Source organism: Mus musculus, chromosome 8 (genome assembly GCF_000001635.26).
Source record: "Mus musculus strain C57BL/6J chromosome 8, GRCm38.p6 C57BL/6J".
Classification (NCBI taxonomy): Eukaryota; Metazoa; Chordata; class Mammalia; order Rodentia; family Muridae; genus Mus; species Mus musculus.
The window spans coordinates 12635001-12661039 of record NC_000074.6 but is presented as its reverse complement, the minus strand read 5'-3'; the positions used below and the strand labels follow the sequence as shown (position 1 = coordinate 12661039).

At 47.5% G+C, this 26039-nt stretch overlaps 1 protein-coding gene across 4 annotated transcripts in view; it reads left to right on the top strand.

Moving 5' to 3' along the window:
• Positions 1-26039, top strand: part of Tubgcp3 (tubulin, gamma complex associated protein 3) — a 58578-nt gene that overhangs the window by 11815 nt on the left and 20724 nt on the right. The window contains exons 4-16 of one of the 4 annotated variants that reach the window (XM_030243572.1): positions 2663-2740; positions 3383-3594; positions 5066-5234; positions 6688-6806; positions 7551-7676; positions 10818-10886; positions 11218-11350; positions 12253-12419; positions 19833-19943; positions 20231-20339; positions 21325-21514; positions 23238-23373; positions 24026-24094. In XM_030243572.1, the coding sequence (XP_030099432.1) occupies positions 6768-6806; positions 7551-7676; positions 10818-10886; positions 11218-11350; positions 12253-12419; positions 19833-19943; positions 20231-20339; positions 21325-21514; positions 23238-23373; positions 24026-24094 (1149 nt within the window). In that variant the 5' untranslated portion in view covers positions 2663-2740; positions 3383-3594; positions 5066-5234; positions 6688-6767. Of the gene's footprint in view, positions 1-2662; positions 2741-3382; positions 3595-5061; positions 5235-6687; positions 6807-7550; positions 7677-10817; positions 10887-11217; positions 11351-12252; positions 12420-19832; positions 19944-20230; positions 20340-21324; positions 21515-22053; positions 23195-23237; positions 23374-24025; positions 24095-26039 lie in introns of those variants that run through there. The other 3 variants (NM_198031.1, XM_006508801.3, XM_006508800.2) reach the window with 3 other exon arrangements.

Genomic DNA, 26039 nt, shown 5'->3' with positions numbered 1-26039 from the left:
TGGCCCCGCTGCAGCAGAAGCCCCCATGGCTGATGCTGTTGTGATAACTAAAGGGAAATGTCTTCCCAAACTAATATTTTGATAACGATTTGTCAGCTCCTGTCAAAGAGTTACTCGTGCCACGGGGTAGATTTTGTGGTTTCCGACCATGAGGAACGGAGTCCACGCTCTGCAGAGAGAGTTAAGGGCCTGGGTTACTGTTTGCGCAGCAGGTGCTGTCCGGCCAGGGCTGTGGAGACTGAGCTGCTGTTCTTCCAGTCCTCGCCTCTGCAGCCTGAAAATGAGCTCCGTGCCTGCCCAGAGCTTTGATGCCTCAGTGCACCTTCATGCACCTTCGCTGGGGAGGGACACTTCTCCATCTTGGCAAGTGCTTAGGAAGTAAGAACGAGAGCTTTCTGTGCACCCATGTCTTCCAGGGAATGCACTGTAGTATCGCTTTTCCTTGTCTTCAGTCTCTCTCCATCTGAGAATGACTTCTGAACTTGCAATGTGACATGGGAGTTTAGTGTGCTATAAGGAGGCAGCTGCTTGGCCTTGCTGGGGTCACGGAGATAGTTTTATGCCCCAAAGCCTGTTGTGTATGTTGCTGTGGCCACTGGATGGAGGTGCCCTTGGGAAATTGACCTTTAAGAAGGCTGTTTTCTAACTGTTAGAAACTCTGTTTATTCCTATGCTTGCTTGCTTGCCTGCTCCCCCTCCCTTTTTTTTAGACAGTTTTTAACCGTTTAACCCAGGTCGTGCTGAAGCTCACTGTGTGGCCCAGGTTGGCCTCTCTGCTCCGGTCTCCCCAGTTCTGGGATTACAGGTATAAGCCACCTCAGCTGGCTCCTAAACATTGTTATGATGGTGGCCAGCCTCCTACAGCTACCGCACAGAACAAACGTAGTTGAATTTTTCATACTGGAAATGAACTAATAACTAACGATGGGAGACAATGGTCTAATACTAAAGCAGGCAATATGCCCAGAGAAATAGCCAGTCTAGCTTTCTGATTAAACAAAAGAAATCCAGCTCTTCACAGTGCAAGGCTCACTGATTCTCTCTTTGTCCTGTTCTCTGTTCAGCGGGCTCCTTGTCTGCTGTGTATGCCGTGGTTGCCATGGGTGCCGTGGGAGGAGGGCTCAAGGGTGCAGGTTGTTTTCAGAGCCAGAGCATGGAGGATACAGGTGTGACATAAGGCAGTCTGGTTGAGCTGAGTTCCAGTGTGGCCAATAGCAAGGGTGGTGGCTTGTCTGGGGATGAAACCTGTGTACAGCTGGGAATGCTGAGACAGGTGGTGGGGTGAGTGAAGGCAGTAGTGGGCAGGTGCTGGGTGAATCTTTGCTTTCATATTTTGTCTACACTCAAAGTCCGGTGGACGCAGTGCAGGAAGCTGTGTCTGTATCTAGGCCCTCCTGGCAGGAATCTGAACTGTCTGGTTGTGAGGGCTGCTGTGGGAGCTCAGCCTCAGCCCTGCCACAGTGGCTGTTCTTCCTCTCCTTGCTCCCCCAGGTGGATTGCTCCATACCATCTGAGCTTCAGCTGGAACTGGCTGTAGTGCCGGGGAGCTAGCTGGGTTGGGGGGGGGGATGGAGGCAAGGGTGAATTGTGGCTTGATAGTGTCCCCAGTCCTGTCCTAGGGCCCTGGTGAAGCCATCTTGGCTCCTTGGAATGGTAGCTTCCTGGCTGCTGCAGCCTCTTCTTTTCCTGTCCCTATCTGTACCTCTTCACCTCGTTGTCAACACTTGTCCCCTTTGGTAAAAGCAGTGTGGTGGCACACTCCTGTATCTCAGAACTGGGAGGCTGAGGTGGGAAGATCAGTTTAGCTGCTCAGAGAGGGAGGGGGAGGGAGAGAGGGGACTGTGGGGGGCAGACAGGATCCTGGCAAGCCACTGACCTGTGAACCCTGTGTCCTTTCCTTCATGTTCTCCATCCACTCCCTTGCTGGATAAAGTGCTATACCCTGAGGAGCACAGCAAAGGCTCCAGCCTTTCCCCCGAGTGCGATGCATATCCTATCATTGTATTTGTAGTGTCTGGGCCCCAGTTCTAGTCTACAGATCTGTTCATGGTTTCTGCTCCTCATGCTGAGTTTCTAGAGATTCCTCGGGGACCCAGCTGTGCAAGTTGCTGCATGTCTGTTTCTGTTAGAAGCGTCAGGGTGCTCACCAGGGTGGAGTTCTTTCCATTCTTGTCTTCTCTTTCCATAACGCTCCGTTCTGCTCCAAATGGGGCATCAAACAAGAAAACCAGCTTACTCTTCCCCTTAGAGACAAGGTTATAGTATGTAGTCCTGCCTGGCCTTGAACTCACAGAGATCTGCTTATCTCTGCCTCCTGAGTGCTGGGATTAAAGGTGTGTGCCAGCATGCCCAGCTTAATCCACAGATTTTTTGGTAATTACTTTTATCTTTAGAGGGTTTGGTAAATTTTACTAATCCAAAGCAGGGTAACTTTGGGATGTGTTTCTACAGCGTTAAGAACCTGGGGGTGTTGGTCCCAGAGAAGACTGATCGTGTCCAGTCTTCTGAGGGGTGGCTCCATGCGTGACCCGTGAAGTGAGCTCAGATTAAATGTCAACAGGTGAATTTTAAAATGGATGTCTGGTTTGGAAATAAGTATAGGAGAGAAAATGAAACAAAGTTGATACACTAGCTCTTGTAATACTATTTTTTATCTAAACAGGGAGTTTTGAAGAATAAATGGTCAATCCTCTACCTCCTGCTGAACCTTAGTGAGGACCCTCGCAAGCAGGCCAGCAAGGTGGGTGAGCAGCCCCAGCGTGGCCTGTGGGGTGGCTGGACCGTGTGCCATAGGAAGGAGAACAGTGGGACAAAGCATAAGGCCCATCTTCGGAAGCCACGTATTTTTTTCCAACGGCAGCTTCCAGAAGATGTGTTTCAGAATTGTTGTTCTGAGGTAGCAGTGTACATTGAGCAGCCCAAGTTCAAAGAGTTGACACCGAAATTAGGAGCATCAGTGTGGAGGGTCTACAGTTCTTGAGCTGGGAGCATCTGTCACTGTCATACCACAGGCTTCCTGCTGTGAACCCCTTACAGGGTTTACCCGTGCCTCTGGCTCCTCCCTGCTGTGGGTCCAATAGAGTGTTCTGCGGATGTCTGACTGGCAAGAAGCTGAGGAGTGTGGATGGAGGAGTCGTCCCAGCCTCCGTATTATGTAGCAGTGATAGACTTATTATAAACTTGTTTGTGTTTTATGTTGGAGTTTAGAGAGTGCCTGATACTGTCAATTACGAAGGTTCAGAAACATTTTCATTGACGTGTTTGAATTAGTGTGAGAATCAAATCCAGTTGCAGACATAGCTTGGAACTAGGACTATGAAAGTGCTGTGGGTTTGCAGTCGCTGTGCAGGTCCTTACCTATGTCTACACGCGCTCATTTCAGGTGACCAGCTACGCTTCCTTATTTGCACAAGCGTTACCAAGAGACGCTCACTCGACGCCTTACTACTATGCCAGGCCTCAGACCCTCCCGCTCAACTACCAGGACCGCAGCACACAGGCACAGAGCTCTGGCAGCCTGGGCAGCAGCGGCATCAGCAGCATCGGCATGTGTGGCCTTAGTGGCCCCACACCTGTGCAGCCTTTCCTTCCCGGGTAACTTGAGCTCACACACACAGATACACACGTGTGCACATGCGTGCGCGCACACACACAAACTCTCTTTCTCTCTCTCTCTCTCTCTCTCTCTCTCTCTCCCTCTCTCTCTTTCTCTCTCACCACAGGAACCAGAAGCAGCCATGGGCCTATGCGCTTACCACCCATGCTGCCAGGGTGCGGGTGTGGCTCTCAGTGTTGTAGGTCTGTTCCCAGGGTTTTAGCAAGCTGTTGTTGTTGGACTCAGAATTTTAAGACGTAACAGGGAGACTCCTCCTTAGGCTGTGGTTTTCAGACTCTCGGTCCGTGCTGTGAGCAGAGAGGACGGCAGCTCAGCGAGGCAGGGTGAGCCTCTTGCCATTGTCATTCCTGTGGACCACAGTGGAACAGGATTGAGCTGGATGGTGCTCCAGAGGAGCATTGGTCAGAGGTCGGCATCAGAAGCTTGGGGCTTTGCATGTGGGCACACTGGAATCCCATATCACTGAGCTCTAAGCTTTCACCCACAGTACTGAGGGTGGACGGTGTGTGCCACACACAGACCGCTCTGTGGTGAGCCAGCACGTACAGCTGACCCAAGGACCATATGTGGCTGAGAGGATCTTATCTGCGACCTTGGAATTTAGAGTGCTTATTGCTGTCATGAGAGGTTGTATAGACAACTGTGAGCAGAATTAGGCTCTTATTTTATATTTACTTTTCTTTTCTTTTTTTTACAGATTCAGCATTACTGAATGCTGTTGCTAAGCCTGTGCCCACAGAGGATAGTGTAGGACAGGGGATGGGAGTGGTGGTACTCCTCATAGGGAGGGAGGGTGGTGCTCCTCATAGTGCGGGTACCCAGAGCACTGTGCCCAGAGCCCTAGGAAAGTGAGTGCAGGTCAGCGCCTGCGGCTGTTTTAGTTCTGAGAAGCAGTAGTTTTGTTACAGTTGTCACTGGACATAAACGTCAGGCTCTTAGATTTTCAGAGCCACTGTTAGTATTCCCTGAGTTCTTTTTGCCTTTCATTTTGTGTATTAGTAAACTTTTCAAATGGATTCAACTGTAGTCTAGTATGCACACAGGGTGGGGTGGGGGCTGGTGACCACAGACGGGACAGGGCCCAGGTGTTGAGACCAGTCAACTCAGGAAATGTAGAATGAATGAAAGGCCATGATCTTGGACTTAAACTAGAGTAGGATTTCAAGCTGTTTCTGTGTAGGCATGATGCATCTGTGTGTGTGTAGAGAACTCGGTAGTGTGGATGTTGGGTGAGACGTCCAGATGGGAGTAGGTCTGAAAACTGGGTCGGTGTCCAGGGACAGTGCAGGGACCTGGAACAGACTGTTATGGGGACATGTGGTTCTGGAGAGCCCTGTATCAGATCTATAAAGTAACGTATTCAGTGTAATAACGTAAGGAAAATCTCTAAGTATGTTCTGTCTGCTTATTTGAAGCCACAAATGTTTCTTTCTTACTTTCTCTAGACAGTCTCATCAAGCTCCAGGAGTGGGTGACGGCCTGCGACAGCAGTTGGGGCCTCGTCTGGCGTGGACTCTGACTGGAAATCAGCCTTCTTCACAAACCCCTACCTCCAAGGGTTTCCCAAATGCTCTTTCTCGAAACCTGACAAGGTCAAGGAGAGAAGGGGATCCAGGTGGTAAGATGTGTTTTGTCATTTAGAAGCCAGCACCTCATCTGTAGTGATTCCTTAGTGTTCATGGAATGAAGCCTGGGTCCCTGCTGTGGCCAGGTGCCTCGTGAGGTCACTTCATGTTGGCCGCTGGAGTCTGGTTGTTCTGTTCCTTCTCTGTTGCACTCTGTCTCCTTGTCCCAGTCCCCTCCCCATCTCAGTCTGACATCCCTCCTGAGAAGCCACCCAGATCATCAACAAGGTTACTTGTGCCCAAACCAACCTCTGTGGAGAGTGGTGTCTTAGTCAGGGTTTCTATTCCTGCACAAACATCATGACCAAGAAGCAAGTTGGGGAGGAAAGGGTTTATTCAGCTTATACTTCCACACTGCTGTTCATCACTAAAGGAAGGCAGGACTGGAACTCAAGCAGGTCAGGAAGCAGGAGCTGATGCAGAGGCCATGGAGGGATGTTCCTTACTGGCTTGCCTCCCCTGGCTTGCTCAGCTTACTTTCTTATAGAACCCAAGACTACCAGCTCAAGGATGGCACCACCCATAAGGGGCCCTTGGTACTTGGTAAAGGCATAAATACTTTTTCAGTGAGAGTTTAAAAAATGGTTCCAGAGCTGTACCTGCTGCTTACAAGAGATATATTTTGAGTAGAGAGTTATAGACAGGTTAAAAGTAAATGGGTGGATGTTGTATGGTTGTGAAATCAACCACAGGGGCAGAGCCTCTGTGGAATAGACTTCACATAGTGAGATGTAGGCGGCCTTTTGAATAGGGAAGGTCTACTCTTAAGGAAGGTTCAGTGAGTCTGGTGTGAGTGCTAAGACAGCCTACACCAGTGTGGATAGGGGAAGGAGAGCAGAAGAGTCCCGCCAGGGTGGACAGGGGAAGGAATGGGCAGGGCTGCCATGTGAGGCCGACGGACACTGATGGTTGGTTGCAGCCTTCCTCCCCACAGCATGAAGGAGTGCCTGAGCTGCATGCTCTGCTGTGCTCCTGACCGTCTCTGGCTTCCCTCAGCATCCTGGCTTCTGGGTGTTCTGCCTCCTCGCCCTCATTTTTGCCTAACACCCTAAGTTTATTGTGGTATTTGTCCAGAAGAACCGGGGAAGCTGATGTCTTTTCTGAGCTATGAACTCCCGTTTCTTGTGTTAGGAAGATCCTGTTCTCACTGTGTAGTAAGCTGGCATTACACAACTCCCTACCGTGCACTCCCTCTGGTTCATTTATGGTGATGTCTGTCTGATGGTCACAGGACAGCTTGTCCTCAGAGGCTTTCAGGGGGACCCTGTAGGAACACCGCCCCTCTCAGAAATCCCACAACTTTCTTGACATTTCTTTTGCTTCTTAAACTCACTTCCCGAGTTGATCTATGTGGTCTGGGAGCAGATGTGTAGCGTGCACCTAATCAATTATGCAACTCATTTCATGTGGAGTGTGCTCCTTACTGTCTTACAAATCTTGTTGCAGGCACATTGGAAGTTACTGAAGCTGCTCTTGTGAGAGATATTCTCTACGTATTCCAGGGCATTGATGGCAAAAACATCAAAATGAGCAGCACTGAAAACTGTTACAAAGTGGAAGCGAAGGTATGCTAACAGAGCCTGCTGCAGCGTAGGTATGTTAGCAGAGCCTGCTGCAGTGTAGGTATGTTAGCAGAGCCTGCTGCAGCGTAGGTATGTTAACAGAGCCTGCTGCAGCGTAGGTATGTTAGCAGAGCCTGCTGCAGCGTAGATATGTTAGCAGAGCCTGCTGCAGCGTAGGTATGTTAGCAGAGCCTGCTGCAGCGTAGGTATGTTAACAGAGCCTGCTGCAGTGTAGGTATGTTAGCAGAGCCTGCTGCAGCGTAGGTATGTTAGCAGAGCCTGCTGCAGTGTTCAGAGGTAGAGCCCAGGCACAGCTCCTTACCCATTCCTGGGGCTGGGCAGATTGGGCACCAAACAAGTTGCACAGCCTGATTTGACTTCTTGCCCTGGCCATTTGTGGCTGATAAGATCTGTCACGGTCCCTCTGTGACAGTGCATTCCTGACACAGTCTTCCCCCATCCCTGCTCCTGTGAGTGTCTGCCCTGCTCTCAGCTTCTCAGCAGAACAGGGGTCATCCTGTCCCTCAGTCCCTGGTGGACATACCCCAGAATGGTCTTGCATAGAGATACAGCGGGAGCCTGGAGCCTCTCCCTGCGGCCTCCCTGCAGCCTCCCTGCTGCTCTGCCCTCTTTGCCTTGGTGGCATGCTAGTGACTACTTTTTATAATATTAGGACAAGTTACCTGGGCTAGTGATGAGGTCTCCCGTTCACTTTGAGTTTTGACTTTATCTGTGTTTACTTTTTAGGCAAACTTAAACAAATCTTTGAGGGACACAGCAGTCCGGCTTGCTGAGTTGGGATGGTTGCATAATAAAATCAGAAAGTATGCTGACCAGAGGAGTCTGGACCGCTCATTTGGACTTGTAGGTCAGGTATGTTCATCCTTGTTAGGTTTGAGGTACTTAATCTTCTTGATGTCTGCGTGTAAGGTCACTGTCAGGCTCGTGCTGAGGAACATGTCAGTCAGGGTCCACTGGGAGTATGCAAGAATGCATCAAGGCCAGAGGAGAGAGTTCAAGAGAGGGAGGGCCTTTGAAGTAGGAGAGCTTGGGCCTGCCCTGTAGCCATCACTGCTGCCTCAGGATAAGGAAGGGCCCTGAGAATATAACCAGGTCTTCAGGTGCCCACATCTAATGCTACAGATGTGGGGAGTGGGGACCTACTGCAGTGTCACTGCCAGGATGTCCATGGTGGGCACAGAGGGACCTACTGCAGTGTCTCTTGAAGCAGGTACTTCTATCTCTTGACTGCTGAATCTTGAGGGAGCAGAAGATATAAAAGTGAGTGTGGGATACTTTCAAAGCCCCAGACTCTTGGACAAGTTTAGTGGTCCATGCTTTTGGTTTCAGTTGGATTCTTAGGTAGGAATTGCTGCCTGCCAGTGTTATCAACAGAAATTTACTGAGAGACTTGGAGGCAGCACAGAGAGATACTGCAGTGTGGCTGGTGGTCGGGAGCATGGCAGGGCAGCGTGGCTCATGGTCAGGAATGTGACTTTGAAGTGAATTTCACGTTTGACAGCATGCTGCCTTGCCCAGATTCTGTTCATTCACCATAGTTTCTTTCTATAACAGAAGGTGAGGAGAGACTGCATAGTTAGCTCCTGGTCTTGAGTCTAGCAGTTTCCTCTTGGTTCTGTCCAAGGAATTGGCTTGCTGGCCGTTGCTGGCCATTGCTGGCCATTGCCCTTCTTCTCCTCCTCCTCCGAGGGCTGACATTGAAAGCACAGAAGCAGAATCCATTGCCTCTCCTTGCTTTACTCGTAGTCCGTCTGGGAGAATGTGCGACAGATTGTATGACAGTCTCACTTCTTTCTGGTTGCGTGGAAGACATGATGTGGTCGTCTTGCTCGTTGACACACTTCCACCTTTGGCTGTTGTGACTGGTGCTGCAGAGATGGGTAGTACAGCTCTTCCCTCAGCACACTGTGCCCACAGGGCCCAGGCCCTACAGTGGGGCCTTAGCACTTGAAGTTGTATTGCTTAGTTATCTGAGGAGCCTTGGAGTAGCTGATCCAGTGTTCACCCCAGCAAACAGTACAAGCAGGCATCCTCCTGTCGATTCTGGTTCTTACTGGAGTTATGGTTTTTGAACATTTTTTCATATGTCCATTGGCTGTGTCTCTTGAGAAATGTCCAGTTTTATACTTTTGAAAATCAGACAGTGTGGGTCTTTCCACCCTTTTATATATTCTGGGTATTGACAAGTTGTCAGCTGTGTGTCTTAGCTCTTTTACCACTGTAAGTAGCGTCATAAGTGTCTCTCTCACAGCATAGGTATTGAAGTCCTGATTTCTTATCTTCCTGAGCACCCTAGCAGGAGTTGTTAGCACTGTCCTGCAGGAGTTGTTAGCACTGTCCTGCAGGAGTTGTTAGCACTGTCCTGCAGGAGTTGTTAGCACTGTCCTGCAGGAGTTGTTAGCACTGTCCTGCAGGAGTTGTTAGCACTGTCCTGCAGGAGTTGTTAGCACTGTCCTAGCAGGAGTTGTTAGCACTGTCCTGCAGAAGCATGGGCTGCAGCACCAGCGCTTATCTCAGAGGGCTCTGACATGGAGGGCTACATGTGACTCCTGTTGTTCTGCTGCGGCAGTCAGGGAGATACGGTTGCCCATACTAGACTGCTTGAGTGCTCTTGGGGTGATCTGTATCCCTGCTGGGGTGTCTTCCTTGTGCCTGTCGTCTTGGGTTGTTGCTGTGCACATTCTCCCTGAGGCCTCCGCAGAACCCTTCTCAGACCCAACATGGGACACTGGCTCCTCTGGCCAGCCTAGGTGGCCCAGCTGGCTCCCTCTGGCTGTGGGAGAGGAATGCACTCATGGAACCTTGCTGTGTGGGACATTGTGATGTGGATCCACCAGTGACTGCAGCTGTGTGATCTGCAAGTTTGCATTCTCCATGTCAGACTGCAACCTGAGTTCTTGATCATTTGCTAAACTGTTTATATTTTAGTTTTTAACCTTGTATAGGTTTGCGGTTCTGCCCTTTTGGAGGCTGGGGTGATGGTTTTGTAAAACCTGATGTTGTACCCTGACAAATTCCACATTACTGCCTCTGTGAACATTATGGAAACTACTAGTTTGTTAAGGATTTCTATGCCCCTGTGCTAATTATTTCTGTATATAAAACCTGTCAAAGTATGTGTGTGGTAGTAGTGGGAACTTTGGAAGTGTCAGCCTTCCTTGGGTGCTCTGGACTTCACTCAAAGGTCTTTGTGGTTCTTTGGTTGGGGCAGTTCATCTTTAAGTCTGACTTTTGAAGTGTTGCTGTCTGTCTGCTAAGTTGATGTGTTTTGTGCTCATTTTTATAGTTATAGGAGATTAAAATGTTCATTTTATGTTCATTTTGTAACCAGAATTATATTTTATGTTCATTTTTAAGACTGAAAGGGCATTTCATTCTTCTGTGTGGTAAAATAGGCCCATAATTTATGAGCCTGTGCATTGTACTAAGGTCTGTGGGGAGCCATGGCGCCTACACATTTATTTAATGAGGTTAGGCTTCAGCCTTTGCCAGTCTGTTTATGGCAGCTTGTCTTGCAGACAGACTTTGGACTGTGTACTCTGTTTATAGCCTTGGGGTCATGCAAAAGGAGTCTTGTTACTAGATGCAGGCCAGAAGGAGGGACCCTTCTTTACCACTTCTGACAGTGTCTTTAGTTCTTGTTGGGGATGCAGAGCAGTGTTGAGAGCTCTGTGTGGGAAAGTAAACCACGTCTAACTGGGGCTGGCAGACGTTCCCAGCGCTTGGAAAAGCATTTAAGAAAGTTACTGTGACTGTAGAAACTTCTAAAGGACACCATGCTGAGGGGTCATCCTCGGACGTGACCCACGCGTGTAGCTTCATGAAAACCGGACACATCTCCATTTTTCCTCTGCAAGGTCCAAGCTCCTTGTGATGCTACAGGTCCGGCATCTCAGTTGCACTGAGCTCCGTGGGAAGGTGCCGTCTCCTCTCGCAGAGTGAGGCATGTGTGTGCATGGTCATGCTTTAACCTTGCGTATTCTTCCCACACAGAGTTTTTGTGCCGCATTGCACCAAGAGCTCAAAGAATACTACAGGCTCCTCTCTGTTCTGCACTCTCAGGTAAGGACTTCCTCTGTGAGTTATTCCTTCAAGTTTCAAGAGTTAGAAAATCAAGACTGTAGAGAGGATTTGTTGCTTCATACATATACAAGGCTAATTACTTCCATAGTACAAGATTTGTTCATTGTACCCTAGAGCCAATTAATTGTTCATTTCAGGGTCCTGTCTACCATATGAAGACTATTTGCATGTAGCCTAAGAGTGCTGTAGGTTTAAAGGACTGTGACTGTATTGTTAGCGTAGCTGTGGTCTTGGTCTCACCTTGTGTGGGTTAAGGGGTGCTGGGCTGTACTCACTCACTTCTGCTTAACCTTTCCCTGTTGTTTTTTAGCTCCAGCTAGAAGATGATCAGGGTGTGAATTTGGGACTAGAGAGTAGCCTCACACTGCGGCGCCTCCTGGTTTGGACATATGACCCCAAAATAAGATTAAAGACCCTTGCTGCGCTGGTAGATCACTGCCAAGGTCTCCTGAGTTCCTCTTTTCTGTGCTTCTAGACATTCTTGAGTGCAAAACTTGTCTGTAGGTAGGGCCTGCGATTCTGCTCTGGTTGAGGGTACAACAAACAGATCGTAGATACAGATCATAGATCCAGGCTCACAGGGACAGTAACCTGGGACCGGGGCAGCCTGCCATTAGCCTGAGATGAGCTGGGAAGGAGGTGTTGTGTGTGAGGCTGCTCTGTGTCTTGCAGCAGTCTTGTCTGTCCTGTTTGGTCTTTAGCAGATGTTGCCGTAAGAACTGCTCCTGGACTCGTAGGTGTCTGCTCATTCCCGTCTGCTTACACACCAGAGCAGTCTGTACAAAGCTAGGGTCACGTAAAGCCCTCAGCTTCTGACACAGACTGTTGACCCTTGTGCTTGTGTTGCTGGGACCTGGTTCTGCCGCTTCTGTACCTTTCTTGGGGCTCCTGCTGGGCCCTGGCTGCTGAGCAGTGTCACACTACCCCACTACACTGTACTGCAGGGAGTTGGGCCTCGTGTGCCACACCCCAAGCCTTGTCACTGCTGATCCTTAGACCCTCTGCTTCTCATGGGCACTTAGATCTGAACTAAATTGCAATGTGAAGTGTGAGTTTCAAGTGTCTGGGCTGGGCAGCTGGGCACTTGGTCAGTTTTACAATTGGAAAACTTCTTGGCTGACTTTTGCTTGAGTATGTGTAAAGCCAGAAACTGAACCTTAGTGCCCAGGCCTTGCTGCACGGCACGCTCCTGCTGTGGCTAAATACAGGAGGTCCTTACTAACTGAAGAAAGCAGATACACTTTATCTCGCTACTTGGCTGTCTTTGCTTAGTGTTTAGTGATTGGTTTGTGCCATGAATTCAAATTTGGCTATTTCTGTGTATTTTTTTCCCCATTTCCCCTAGGACGAAAAGGGGGTGAGCTGGCCTCTGCTGTTCATGCCTATACAAAGACAGGGGACCCCTACATGAAGTCCCTGGTGCAGCACATTCTGAGCTTGGTGTCTCACCCTGTCCTGAGCTTCCTCTACCGGTGGATATATGATGGGGAGTTGGAGGACACTTACCACGAAGTAAGTACCGAGACCTGGGCTAAGGGGCGTGGCACCCACCTTTTCCAGTGTGGTTGATCTCAGCCATTATCACCGCCTCTGAACGGGACTATGCCTGCACCTCCAGGGTCAGTGCTGGGAGCTCAGCGAGGTATGAGTGCAGGCTCACTGGTGGACTGATGGCAGAGGCGTGTGGGCTGCTCTCCCAGGCCTGGGAGCTGTCTTTTTACATGGGTATGTTATAAACTTGGTCGGCTTGGTGCTGAGGATTTGAGTGACGCAAGCTACTGCATTTGTGTCTGTTTTCCTTTGGAAATACAGGTAGTTACATGTGAGGCACCGTGCATGTTCCTAAAAATACCTGACATAGAACCTGTAGCAAAACCAGAGGGGCTTGGCAGTTGGGGAACAGAGCTAGAGACAGCACACTCGAAAGTATTGCCAGCAGCACAGAGAAATGGAAAAAGAAACGTGAGAAAAGCTGTCTCATTGATCCACATATGCTAAGAGGCTAAGAAGTGCATAGATACTACACAGAGTACAGCATTCACGGCAGAAGCTCTGATGTTTGCTGCAGAAGTGCTACAGAGAGGAAGGGCTTTTTAGGTGGGGGATGGGTTGAAACCAGGCCACACGTTTGCTAGACAAATGCTCCACCACTGACCTACTGACCTATATCCCCAGGCTTCTGTCTGGATTTCTGAAATGTGCGGTATATAACTGTTCATTACGTTTCTCAGACTGATGTACTGTGCTGTAGTACGGTATACATTTCGGGTATTTTTCTGAAGATACCCAGTTGCTTGAAATATGAGTAAGACTTAAGGTTTGATTTATTGTGTGTATGCACAGGTGCATGTGTGTCTGTGTGTGTGTGCTCAAGTGCGTGTGTAAGCCAGAAGTTAGTCTCAGGTATTGACCTCCATACAACTTCTACCTTCTTCACTTTTTACTGAGTAAACTAGGCTGGCTACCCAGAATGCCCTAGGGATCTGCCTGTCTCTCTCCAGCTCTTGGATTACTAGTGTGTGTCACTATAGCCAGGGCTTTTGCCTGTTTGTTTTTTAATGATATTGTTATTTTTGTTCTGTTTTTCCCATATCATATATTCTGGTTATTGTTTCCCCTTCTCAACTCCTCCCAGGTCCTCTCTACCTCCCCTCTCATCCTTTCCCTCTCTCTCATTAGAATACAATGGGCTTCTAAAAAATAATAATAAAATATGGTAAAATAAAAACAAATATGCTGGAATAGGAAAAAATAAATGAACAAACAGAAGACAAAGAACCAAAGAAAGGGCACAAGAAATATAGATACAGAGAGAAACACACAGAAATCACATTAAAGCACCGAATTGGAAACCATAATAAATTGTGTGTGGCTGAGGACGGTGTCCACAGAGTCCGGAAGGGGGCTTTGGCTCCTTGGATCTGGAGCTCTAGGAAGTTGTGAGCTGCCACCCAGTGTGGGTGGTGAGAATCGAACTTCCATCCTCTGCAGCTGTGATCTTTGATTTTCTTTGTTCACTGAGCCATGGCTCCAGCCGGGACTTTATAAGTTACTGAGTGAGTGTGTCTGTCTGTTGAGTGCCATAGAGTGAGTCCATCTCCGTCACTCAGCAAGCATAACCTCAGTTCTTATCCCAGGGAAAGATTTTAATTTTTTTTCATGCTTTTCTTTCGAGTTAATTTAAAGTTCCATGAGTTCTGCAAGCATCCCCTGGGTCCTTTTCTGGGCTAGTGAGAGCTTGCATGTTCCTCCATTGACCCGTCAGTCTTCCCACACCTCCCCACACCAAAGATTCTACAGTCTAACCCGAGTTCACATAGGTCACTGGCAAGACCGAGGTCCCTAGTCCTTTCTCAGCCAGTCCCTTTGCCCACGTGACCCTTGACCTGGTGACCTTTTGACATGTTGACCCTTTGACTTGGTGACCCTGGTGTTCCTTGCTCCTTTTGCTGGTGATGATGACTGACTGGTAAATAGTTCTCTGTGAGGTTAGGTGCAGAGCATTCTTTGCTGAGGGCTGCAGTTAACTGCAGTGACTTAGACCTGCTTCATTGCTGCTGGGTCTGCCTCACTCAGCCTTCCCTCCCTCCTGGATCTACACGAAGCCTGGGCGAGTCCAGGGCTCGCTGTGAGCAAGTGAGTCTCGAGTGAGACGAGCAGCAAGGGCAAGGTTTGCCCAAGCTGGTTCAGTCTAGAACACTGTGTGACTTGTGGATGTTTCCTGTCCCTGATGTCCTTCATGGTGAACTCTATGAATAGTTTTCATTTACGTTTTAAGTCACATTTGGGAAGGTTATCTTTAACTGCAAGTAGTAGATTTACTGTACACATTTAGTAGCTTAGAGCATTACATTGTGTATTTGACTTTTCTGTGTAATAAACATTTGAGGATTTTGCCTCTATAGTCCTACAATAGGTTAATTCTTCCTCAGCTTGGCCAAAGTCAGTTAGGATTTGATTGTGAAATTTAATTTTTTCAAGTGCTATCTCGGTGGCTCTAAGTGAGTAGTTTGTGGAGTATCTGCAGAGGGAAATGCTTCTTCAGCCATTGGAAGGTGTAAATACGGGTGAAGAGAAACTGGATAGGGAAGCCAAGAAGATACTGTGAGCTGAAAAAGAACTGACTCCTGTGGTCAGTGTTGGCAGTCAGCCTGGGTAGCCTGAGAAGCGCCTGGTAAAGCCCAGGCACCTGACTGTGCCTGAGCAAAAGAGCCCAGCGGGGATTAGTTAGGAGGCTACACCTACCTGGGATGTAGCAGCATCCCAGAGGCCGGCTGGGGATGCAGGCTCAACTAGAGAGGACAGAGAGCCAGTGGAGGCAGCATTCTCTGCTCTGCCTCCTTCCCTACTGTAGATGCAGCCTACGAAACATGAGACCGAGTAAGCCTGCCTGCCTTTTCTTCTTCTTTTTTTATTGGCTATTTTCTTCATTTACATTTCAAATGCTATCCCAAAAGTTCCCTATACCCTCCCCCACCCTGCTCCCCAACCCACCCACTCCTGCTTCCTGGCCCTGGCGGTCCCCTGTACTGGGGCATATAAAGTTTGAAAGAGCAAGGGGCCTCTCTTCCCAATGATGGCCGACTAGGCCATCTTCTGCTCCATATGCAGCTAGAGACACAAGCTCTGGGGGTACTGGTTGGTTCATATTGTTGTTCCACCTATAGGGTTGCGGACCCCTTCAGCTCCTTGGGTGCTTTCTCTAGCTCCTTCCTTTCTTGTGCTGCTTTAGCAAGTACAAGGAGACATGTCCTAGCAGAACTGCAGAGAGCCAAAGTCGGGGAAAGTCCCACAGCAGCAGATGAGAACTTCAGCAACTGCCCTTTCACGAGAAGGCCAGCAGGTGGTGGGTGCTTAGCGTAACACCACTGGGAATTCTGCCACCATTGAGAGTGTCTTGCAGAAATGGAGAAAAAAGAGAGAGGTTCCTGTTAAGTAAACCGTGAGAGTTCCCAGCCTGCAGATTCATGAAGAAGCAGGGCCGTGCTGAGGCCTCCGGCAGGTCAGTGGATCTGTCAGCAGTTAAGATAATTTGTGAGGCAAGGCCGTGGTGAGATAGTTCTAACCAGACAGCTACAGAGTCGCCACCAAGCCTTCTCAAACTTAACAAAGTACAACAGGAAGGAACATTTAAGTTCATCTTATGAGGTCATTGTAGTAGCACACGAGACAAATGTGTGACCACTTCTCTTAGGACTGTAGATGTGGAAAGCCCCCAGTTAATACTAGGAAGCAAAATTTAGAATTCCACATATTGAAAACATTGTTATCAAAAGGGGTTTTATCCCAGGAATCACATAGGTGTGGACCATAGTCTACCATCGTGGTTGGCATGATAAGAGTTTAGGGACACAGTCTACTTTGTTGGTAAGAATTGTCTGTTGACATTTAGCACAATTCAGTGTTAAAATACTGTAACCTTCACCAGAAAGGATCTCAAGCTTTGGGACAGCTACTGTCTGTGACTGGTGAGAGGCAGTCCGCCTTGTCTCTGGATGAAGAAGGAGACAACGTTACACTGTTATCTCTCCTTCTCAGCAGTGTGCTCACGCTGGCAAGACAGGAACGGAGAGGAGTCCAATCTGGTAGAAAAACCAGGAAGAAGTACGCTTAGCCCATCCTAGATGACATGATCTTAACAGAAAGAAAGCCCAGTGTGCACTGTATAGAGATAGTCGGGAAGGGGGTGCACCTGCGCATTGCACTAAGTTCTCAGACTAGCGGACTGCCAGGCAGGGACAAAAACCCCTTGTTCCTCTATGCTCAGTAAATGCTGCCAATAGAAAATAAAGAAAGCAGCTATACTCATATCCTGAAATACTTAGGGATGAATTTAGCCAGCGCAGCTCCAGCCCAGTGCCCTTTGAAAACTGTAAAGTGAGTGTTTACCTGGTCCACGACCTTCGTGGTATAAGGAAGCTGACTGGACTCCGCCCTTTGAAGGGCTGTGAGCATTTTAGGCACTAAGCTGGAGTCCGGGTGCTGTTGCAGGGAGGAGCTGTGGGAGCGTCTGCTCTGCTGACAGATCTCATTCCTAGACACTAAGCTGCATGCTAAGGACATCTCCCCTCTGCTCCTGTTGTAGGGCGGGGAGTGCACGGTTGTCTAGCAGTTAATGAGAAATCGGTACAATGACGTTTTATTTTTTTGCCTAGATTCTTTCTGTGATTGACATAATGGTAGAAATTGAAGGACCTTGAGGGGGAATGCATCAATACAGTGCAGGCTCATTGCAATTATACTATGACCTTGGTTTTCCTCTGCCACATGTATATCTCACAGGGGGCATTATACTCTAAAGATGAGCACACCCTTTGTGCTCACCACTAGCTGCTCGTAGACTGATTGCACGCTCCTGTGCCCCAGATGAAACACTGTGTTTGTGACTTCCAAAGATTACTGAATTGTCTGGGAGGTTTTTAATAATTTAAATTAAAATTTCTTATTGTTCACACTGATAGAAACCCAGCTGCAAACTATCAGGATAAATTGGTGTTCTGTCTATATAAACTAGCTCTTGTGGTTAAGTGAATAACAGAGGAATATAATTTATATGCAATTAATCTAAATCTGTTGAATGGCAAGCCAAAGGGCAGTTGTGGCACAGTGAGGTAACCAGGGAGATGCTTATGGTGGGTTTATAGCATTTTCTTGTTTCTCTCAGTATGTGCTGCATGATAGCTGCATGATAACAGTGTCTGTTTCCTCAAACTGCCTTTGTTATATATTTTAAGTTGGAAAGGTAGCATAGAACAAGAGTATAAGTTAGATTAGTTAGTTAGTAACAAATGATCCCTTCTTTCTGGTCACAAGAATGTCAGCATTCAAAAGCTTGGCCTTCAAAAACATGGGTGAGACCTCATTGTAACTGACAGGCATCTCGCAGTGGATTTCTGCAGAACACGTGGTAACCACTCTGAGAGAGTGATGCTATCTAAAACAACAAAACCAGCAAAATGTTTAGCTGGTATCAATTATTAAAGCTTTTCCGAGTTACACATTTGTGCAGTTTAAAGGTTTTGATTGTCTGTGCAGATCTGGCAGAGAGAGTTAGACGTCTGATCATGAGTGAGTATACTGTGTGTGCTTAGTTTCAGCTGTGCTGCGTGTGTGCCACGTCATTCCTCAGCTTTTCTTGGAAGTAAATGATGAGTGTCACTTTCTGACATTAAGTTATTCTTCATCAAGTTCTTATTATAAAGTTTCTTTGAAATCCTGACTAGCTATTACTATGTCCTATATTTGTAAATGTAAACTTGCATCTTGTTTTTCCTGAAAAGATTAGTATTTGTCTTCAAGTTCTTGGAAATCTGTTACACAGTAAGAAACTTTATTTTTAATGGTTACATGATTATTATAGATCATTGTCATATTCACTTGCTTTTTTTTTGACATTTTTCCCAACAACACTGGCTTTATTCATCGATTGTAATATTGTCTATATATACAACTCAAGATAAACCACTGTTAGAATTAATAAATCTAGTAGTTTCTAGCTTACATGCTATTTATTTATTTATGAGGCAAAAATCTTACTATGCAGTCCTGGCTGACCTAGAACTTGCAGAGATATGTCTACTTTCCAGTTACTAGGATTAAAGACCTATATCACCCCAGATTGCCTTTGACATTTAATAGCATATTAGAAGTATAACACATTTCAATCTAAAAGCTTTACCAATAAAAGAATAATATTTTATTTAAGGTAATCAATGATAGAAATAATACAAAATAAAATAAAATGGTAAAAAATACACTGAAAGCTATTTCTGTAATCTGGAAAATGGGGTGGATGATCCATCTTCATGGATCAGGAAAGGAAGCTCGCAGTTATTACAGCAACAGCAAAACCGGAACGGGGCACAGGAGGAAAACACCAAAGGGCATTAGCACTGTGGCAGTGTGCTCAGCTTCACTTAGCTAAGGGTACAGAATACAGGGTGCCCTGCTGCTGGGCAGGCTTTGGAGGTGTCCGGTCATTTACACAGAGACTGAACATAACTGGCTGGTCAGTTCTGCTTCTGCAGAGCAAGTTTGTAGGGACCAGAGCCTCGTGGCTAAACAGGTAAGCCGTCTCTTTGTACTGTAGATGAACTGGAGGCAGTGGCTGCTGGATCTTTTTCCTGTGGGAGGGGGAAGGTGAGCAGTGACTGATGAGATAGACGCAGTGCTTATCACGAATAGGTATTCCCAGGGGAGAGTCTCGTGAGAAAGTCTCTGCAGTGCCCTTGGGCTGCTTGGTTGCAGGTGGCCCTTGCATGGGAGGTCTTGTGTGGTGGGCTCTTGTCTGTGGACTGCAGTTTGTGAACACCCTGTGTGCTCAGCTGCTGCTCCAGCCTGTGGCACTCTGGAGCGGAAGTGATCATGAGTACACACCCCGAGGGCCACTGGCCTTGAGTGCTGAGAAAGCGCTGGAGTTGTGTGTGGGTGTGGAACTCCTCGAGCATGAAGAACCCTCAGGACTCAGTCCTGGAGGCTGCCAGCCAGAGGCTTACTGCACTCATGCTGCGCCCCACTCCTAAGTCTCCACGGAGAGGTGCAACTTGCTTTTGTTGTAGTTGGTTTTAATTATCTAGAACATAACTTAGCTTTCTGTCCAGAGTACTTTGTTTATTGTGTAGGTGAGTGGGCTCTTTGTGTCTGAAGAGCTTACTTATAGATTAACTTTGTAATAATGTCCTTGTTACTATAACTAATATTTTTACAAGTATTTCTTCATTTTATTTTATTTTAACTTTTGGTTTTTTGAAACAGGGTTTCTCTGTTTGACCCTGGCTGACCTGGAACTCACTTTGTAGACCAGGCTGGTCTTGAACTCAGGGGTCCACCTGCCTCTGCCTACCAAGTGCTGGGATTAAAGGCGTGCACTACCGTGGCCTGGCTTTTCAGAAGTATTTCTAATGCTCCGTGTTCTTTTGCTCTCAGTTTTTTGTGGCGTCTGATCCAACAGTTAAAACTGACCGTCTATGGCACGACAAGTATACCCTGAGGAAGTCAATGATCCCCTCCTTCATTACGATGGACCAGTCTAGGAAGGTAGGCCGACTGGACACCGCCATTTGGTGTTGACTGTCATTGCTTCGAGTGCTTGGACGATGTGCCAGCTGACCTTCATGTAAGGAAGTTGTGTTGTGCTCTGCTAATGGACCATGCTGATGTATGCTTGCTGGTGAGCTGTTTGAGCTCCTAGCGCTCACTCGATAGAGATCCAGTGCTTATGGTCTGTGTTTTTAAGTCAGTAGCTAATGTGGGATGTGGGGATATTCAAAGTGTTTGGACCACCAACTTGTATAAAGATGAATCATAGCTCTTTTTCTTTTTAGGTCCTTTTGATAGGAAAGTCAATAAATTTCTTGCACCAAGTTTGTCATGATCAGACACCTACTACAAAAATGATAGCAGTGACGAAGTCGGCAGAGTCACCCCGTGACGGTATGGCTCTTGTGGTGGTAACAGTGATGGGGTTGTGGTAGTGGTGATGGTAGGGATGGAAGTGGTGATGGTCATGTGGTTATGACCGTGTGAGAAGGTAAGTATGGATGGGTAGGGACCCTGGCGGTGATGGTAATAATGTTGCTTAAAACTCTGTACTGCAGTGTATCTATATATTACCTGGATCACTAAAATATATGTATACAGAATATATATGAACTTGTGCGAAATACCTATTGTTGTGTGGATGCTCAGATTTTTTAACATGGAATTAGATAGTAGCATTGAATCAAGTAAACTGTTACCTCCTTAGTGATTTACATGGCTTTATTCCCATGGTGATGAAAGGATAGTCAATAAGGCAGGTGGGAGGCCTGTGACTCAGGCTCTTCAGGATCTGCCTGCCGCAGTTGACAGGTTCCCTTGCCGGCTGGTGGAAATCTGCCATCCGGCCCTCTTCCTTCACTCTCTTGCTTCCTGCCTCAGCCTCTCTTTTGCTGGCAACTTATCTCCAGTTTGCTAGTGCTCTGCCATTTGAGTCTTTGCATAAGAAGAGACGGGATCCAGAGCCAGATTTGGGGAAGGCCCTTGTGTTTAAGAAGTAGAAAGGGTCAGAGACTGTATTGGAGTTTTGACCTTTCCACCATGCCTACATCACACAAGAGGTGTAGGTGGCCCCGGAGTCTCTCAGTGCTGTTGGGGCTTTGATGCTCCTATGCTATTGTGAGACAAGTTAAGTGAGACACACTGTAGCTACTGCCTTACGGACAGGGCTGGAGCTGCTTCTCCTGGAATCCAAGTGCCAGCATCTGCTCTTGGTCCAGGGCGCTGGCCTTCTGGGCTCAGGACTGCTTTGCCTTCATTGACTGTGGCTGGGTTGGGTCTACGTTGATGGGTTGGCTTGGGTTCCACATAGGCCTTTACTGTTCCTCTGTTAAGATATGTGCTACATACGGACGTGTGCCTGTCCTTCTTGTTTTTACAGCTGCGGATTTATTCACAGACTTAGAAAACGCATTTCAAGGGAAAATTGATGCTGCTTATTTTGAGACCAGCAAATATCTGTTGGATGTCCTCAATAAAAAGTACAGTCTGCTGGAACACATGCAGGCCATGCGACGGTACCTGCTGCTTGGCCAAGGAGACTTCATACGGCACTTAATGGATTTGCTCAAGTGAGGGGCTCCACCTTCCATTAGGAGGAAATGGGTTGAATTGTTGCAAATCTTTGTTTAAAACCAGCTCTACATAGATAAAGTTTTCCTGGGTTAAATCCTTTATAGTTGTCTCTGGTAGCTAGCAGATCATCAGAAGTGTGCCACGCCAAGGTCATGAGGAAGCCTCAAGTCCCTGTGACCATCATGACGTGCAGTGGCTCCCTGAGGGGGTGGAGCTGGAAGCTAGTCACAGTTGACTTTGGCTTCCGTTTGAAATTAACATGATAAATATGTATTTTAAATTGGCCTCTTGGTCCATGTGCTTTATGCAGCTTGACAACATTGCCTATCTCACTGTGCCCTGCGGCCTTCCTCCTCTTGTGGAGTATCCAGACCTGGTGTGTGTAGCTCAGGGCTCTGGACAGGGCTGACGGTGAATGGGGCTTGTGTGGTCACAGTAGGGCCAGTGCTCTCACTGAAGAGTTTGAAGGGCATTGTCCTTGGTGTGTCTAAGGGTTCCCTTTAATAATAATTTTATAATAAATTGTTCTCTTCAGGACAAAAAAAAAAAGAAGGCATTACACCTTGCCTGTGCTAATGAAGCTGATGTTTTGAGCCTGTGACCTCCGAGTTAGTCTGACTTCCCAGGAGGTTGTCTCCAGCTGGCCCATCTCATCCTCCAGGGGAGTATGGGTGGCGGTGCCCAGGAGCGTCTGAGTTGGAGCTGGTCATCAGCTGGCGTGGATGCTCAGCAAGCCCATGAGTGCAGAGCATTTCCACGCCAGAAGTGTGTAGGTTTCGCAGAGAGTTAAAGAGGATGTGGCGAGGAGCTATTAAAGGGTAGATGCTCTCATGGTGCTGGCCAACAGCGGCAGTGCACAGGCGTGGGCATGCAAAGTGGATGCTTGTGCAGACAGCCTAGCCAAGCAGCACAGAGTGGGGGTGTGCTCAGCATTGCGGATCACTCCTCCCCGGGTGTTGTCTCCTGTCCTGGTGTGTCAGTCATCTTCGGTGCAGGGCTCTCTCCTCAGCCATCAGTCTATCTCCTGCACACCTGCCATGATTGCCATCTTAGTCAGAAGAGTGGGGGCTTCGTGTCTGGATGCACAGCCCTGAGCAATGAAGTAAGCTAGGTGCTGGTGATGGTGTGGTGCTGGCCACTGGAACTGTGATGTCTATAGTTAGCTGCATGGACATAGGGTCTTCGTAGGAAACTGTAACAGTCCTGCCCGTAAGCTAGCCATAGTGTGAAAACTATCAAGATGTGTCGCACATATAAGTACTTTCACCCTAAGCTGAATGGAAATTAATGTTTTTAATATTTTGAAGAAACCTACTTTCTACAGCATTGTTAGTAGTTAATGTCATGAGCTTTGCTTAATGAAGCAGAGTTGAGATTTTTAAAATTATTTTAATAAATTTTGAGCACAGGGATAAGAGAAAGAAGCATGCAGGAAGACAGTAAGACACTCAAGCATGGTGTGGGCGCCTCAGAGGGTCTCACTTTGTTGTCTTTGCAGTGGCCACATACAAGGCTCTGGAGTGAAACACACTCTTGATACTCTTTCAAGGACTCGTGAGAAACCTAAGTGAGGCCACAGAGTGGTTGCTAGGCACCGTGATGCTTCTGTAGCTATGTGTTACTATCCCACTGTCTTCCGTTTTTAGCTTTTACTTTTTAAATTAATTTTTAAAAAATTTCAAATAATAGTATCTTTAACTTTAAACACCTTTTCTAAAGACCAGAACTTGTTCGGCCAGCAACAACTTTGTATCAGCATAACTTGACGGGGATTCTTGAAACTGCTGTGAGAGCCACCAATGCTCAGTTTGACAGCCCGGAGATCCTTAAGAGGCTCGATGTGAGGCTGCTGGAGGTAAGTGAGGGTGCTGGGGGCATGTGAGGGTACTGTGTGAGGGTGCACATCTTTCTAAGGGGATAGGTCCCATAGAGCATGGGATTCCCACGGGTACTTAGTGGTGTGAGCACATTTAATAGTACATTGGAGGAGACGCACATGGTCAGCAGGCAGGGACTCTGTCTGTCTGCTCCTCAGACCTTTCGTGTCTGGAGGTGGTGTGGTAGAAGGGCCACGCTTTGGGTTATGAACTTGAGCCCTCACTGCCTGATCTGCCTCATTACTATAGACCCACTGGGTTGTTTTTGTTGTTGTTGTTTTGTTTTTTTTGAACTACAGGGTTTTTAAGTTTCTGTGCCTGACAGCAGGCAGTGTGGTTTTGTCATAAAAAGGTTCAGAACTTGGAGCTTGTCTGTACTGTTCATTCAGAACAATGCCAGTCATGATTCCCGCACGATCGCAGAGCACTGTGATATGCTCCGCTCCTCTCTGTTCGCTCACTCGCTCGCCTGGATGCTGGTGATGCAGGCTCCTGCTTGCACAGTGGAGCACTTCCTGGTTTTAAAGCCTGTACCTCCTTGTACTGCCTTTCCTTTGAGCAGTTGGCAGGCTCTTCAGTTGCAAGTACAACGCCTCTCAATTATGTGTTGTTTTATTTTATTGCTGTCAGGTCTCTCCTGGTGACACTGGGTGGGATGTCTTCAGCCTGGATTACCACGTCGATGGACCAATCGCCACTGTAAGATCATTCTGCGTACTCGTGCGATATTCACAGCCGTTTGAATTGCTGGGCATTTTATTGTTTTAAAATGGGTTTCTTTTCTAAAAGCTAAGGTTCAAAGTAATTGTGATGTAGGCTAGATCCACTGAATGAGTTGCATAAGCCCAGTGCTTCAGATAGTTATTAATGAGAGCTGAAATGCTCTATTAGTTTAAGAATTCTTAGAAATATCATTTGTTCTGTCACAGGTTGCAGCAAGTGCTTAATAAATGCATTGTTCATTTTATGCCATTATTCTTAGACTGGAGCAACTAATTTAGGATAATTTGAAAGGAAGCATAAAATATATTTTAGGGGAATGGTATTTTTCCTCCTTAGATAAATTTGCTATCTAGCATCCATCTGGGCTGATGAGCCGATAGCTGTCACACTGCTCATGCTCCTTCGCTCACTCACTAAGAAGGACAAGTCTCCTGCTGCAGCACAGAACCTGGGCTGGAGGAGTCAGCTCCACACGTCCGTGGTTAAATTGCCTTTCCAGCTCATGTTCTCTCTTTAGGGTGGATCTGAGACTTAGTCGTTTCTGTATCTGAAGTGCTAGGGAAATAAATTGCGTTTCTTTTAATATTGGGGACGTTTGCTAAGCATACTTAGGCTCTAAAATCCCTGCTCTAGCCTTCACGACTGTCCCTTCTCTGAGGTCAATCACATCCCTTGATGTGGTGATCCTGTGGAAGCCACACGCACAGAATGTCACCCAGAGCTGTGTCTTAAGTCCACTGGGCCTGAGAACTGTTAGGGAGGTTCTTTGACTCAGGAATTCCATATTTGACTTTGGTCAGGTCAGAGCTGCTAGTTTAACTTTCCAATTTCTCTTAAGTGTAACTACTCACCATATTCAGGGTGGCCTGGGCTTAGGAGTTGCTGTTCTGTGTGGTGGTTACTGTACACAGCTGTCTGGTATTTCAGCAAATTGTTTAGGACTTTATATGTGCTTTGTTAGCCCATGGCCGTATGTATTTTCATGCATAATGGATCCAATAATAAGGCTTAGGGTACAGCTCAGTGCGAGAGCACTTGCCTAGCGTGTATGAATGAGTCCCTAAGCACAGTCCCAGGCCACAAAGACAAAGGTGCCATAGTACAGCCAAGCACCTCGACAAGGAGGACTGAGTGTGGTCTACAGATGTGCTTGCTTACTTATTTCATGGTGTCACACACCTCACTGGCATGCCAGAGTTACACACTGTGTACTGTGGATAGCTGAATACAACTTCAGTAGGAATGAAGAAAAACAGTTTTTATCACAGCTTTATTTTAATGGCATATATGTGATAGCCCAGTCATTCAGACGCCAGCTGGGTTGGTTGTGTCAGCAGCCTGGGCTGCCAGATGGAGAAAAAAAGAAAGGGACTCTGGGCTCACTTGGTAGCTCAGTCAGGACCAGAGTGTGGGGAGTGTTTCCGTTTGTGGGTGGTGAGTTATGGCCATCATCATAGGCTTATTATTGCAGAGGCACAAGTGTTTAAACCAGCATTAGAGGTGGTTTGCCAGGTTTAATTGTGTGTAGAAGCTACTGAGATAGAAAAGGAGGGGCAGGAAGACAGCCCAGTGAGTGCTGTACCAAGCTGGTGACTGCAGTTCAGGCTCCAGCTCTCATGAACATGCTGGTGTGGCAGCCCTCCTGCAGCCCAATGCCCAGGAAGCAGAAATGGGAGCCCCTCCCATAGAGGGCTGGCTGGCTGAGCAGAAATAGTGAGCTCTGGGCCCAAGGAAGAGACTATGTCTCAAAAAGAGAAGATGGAGATGAGTGAAGACATCTGCATGCACATGCAGCCATGTCCAGGCATGTTCACACATGCACATGCAGCTATGTCCAGGCATGCACACACACACATGCAGCCATGTCCAGGCATGCTCACACATGCACATGCAGCCATGTCCAGGCATGCTCACACATGCA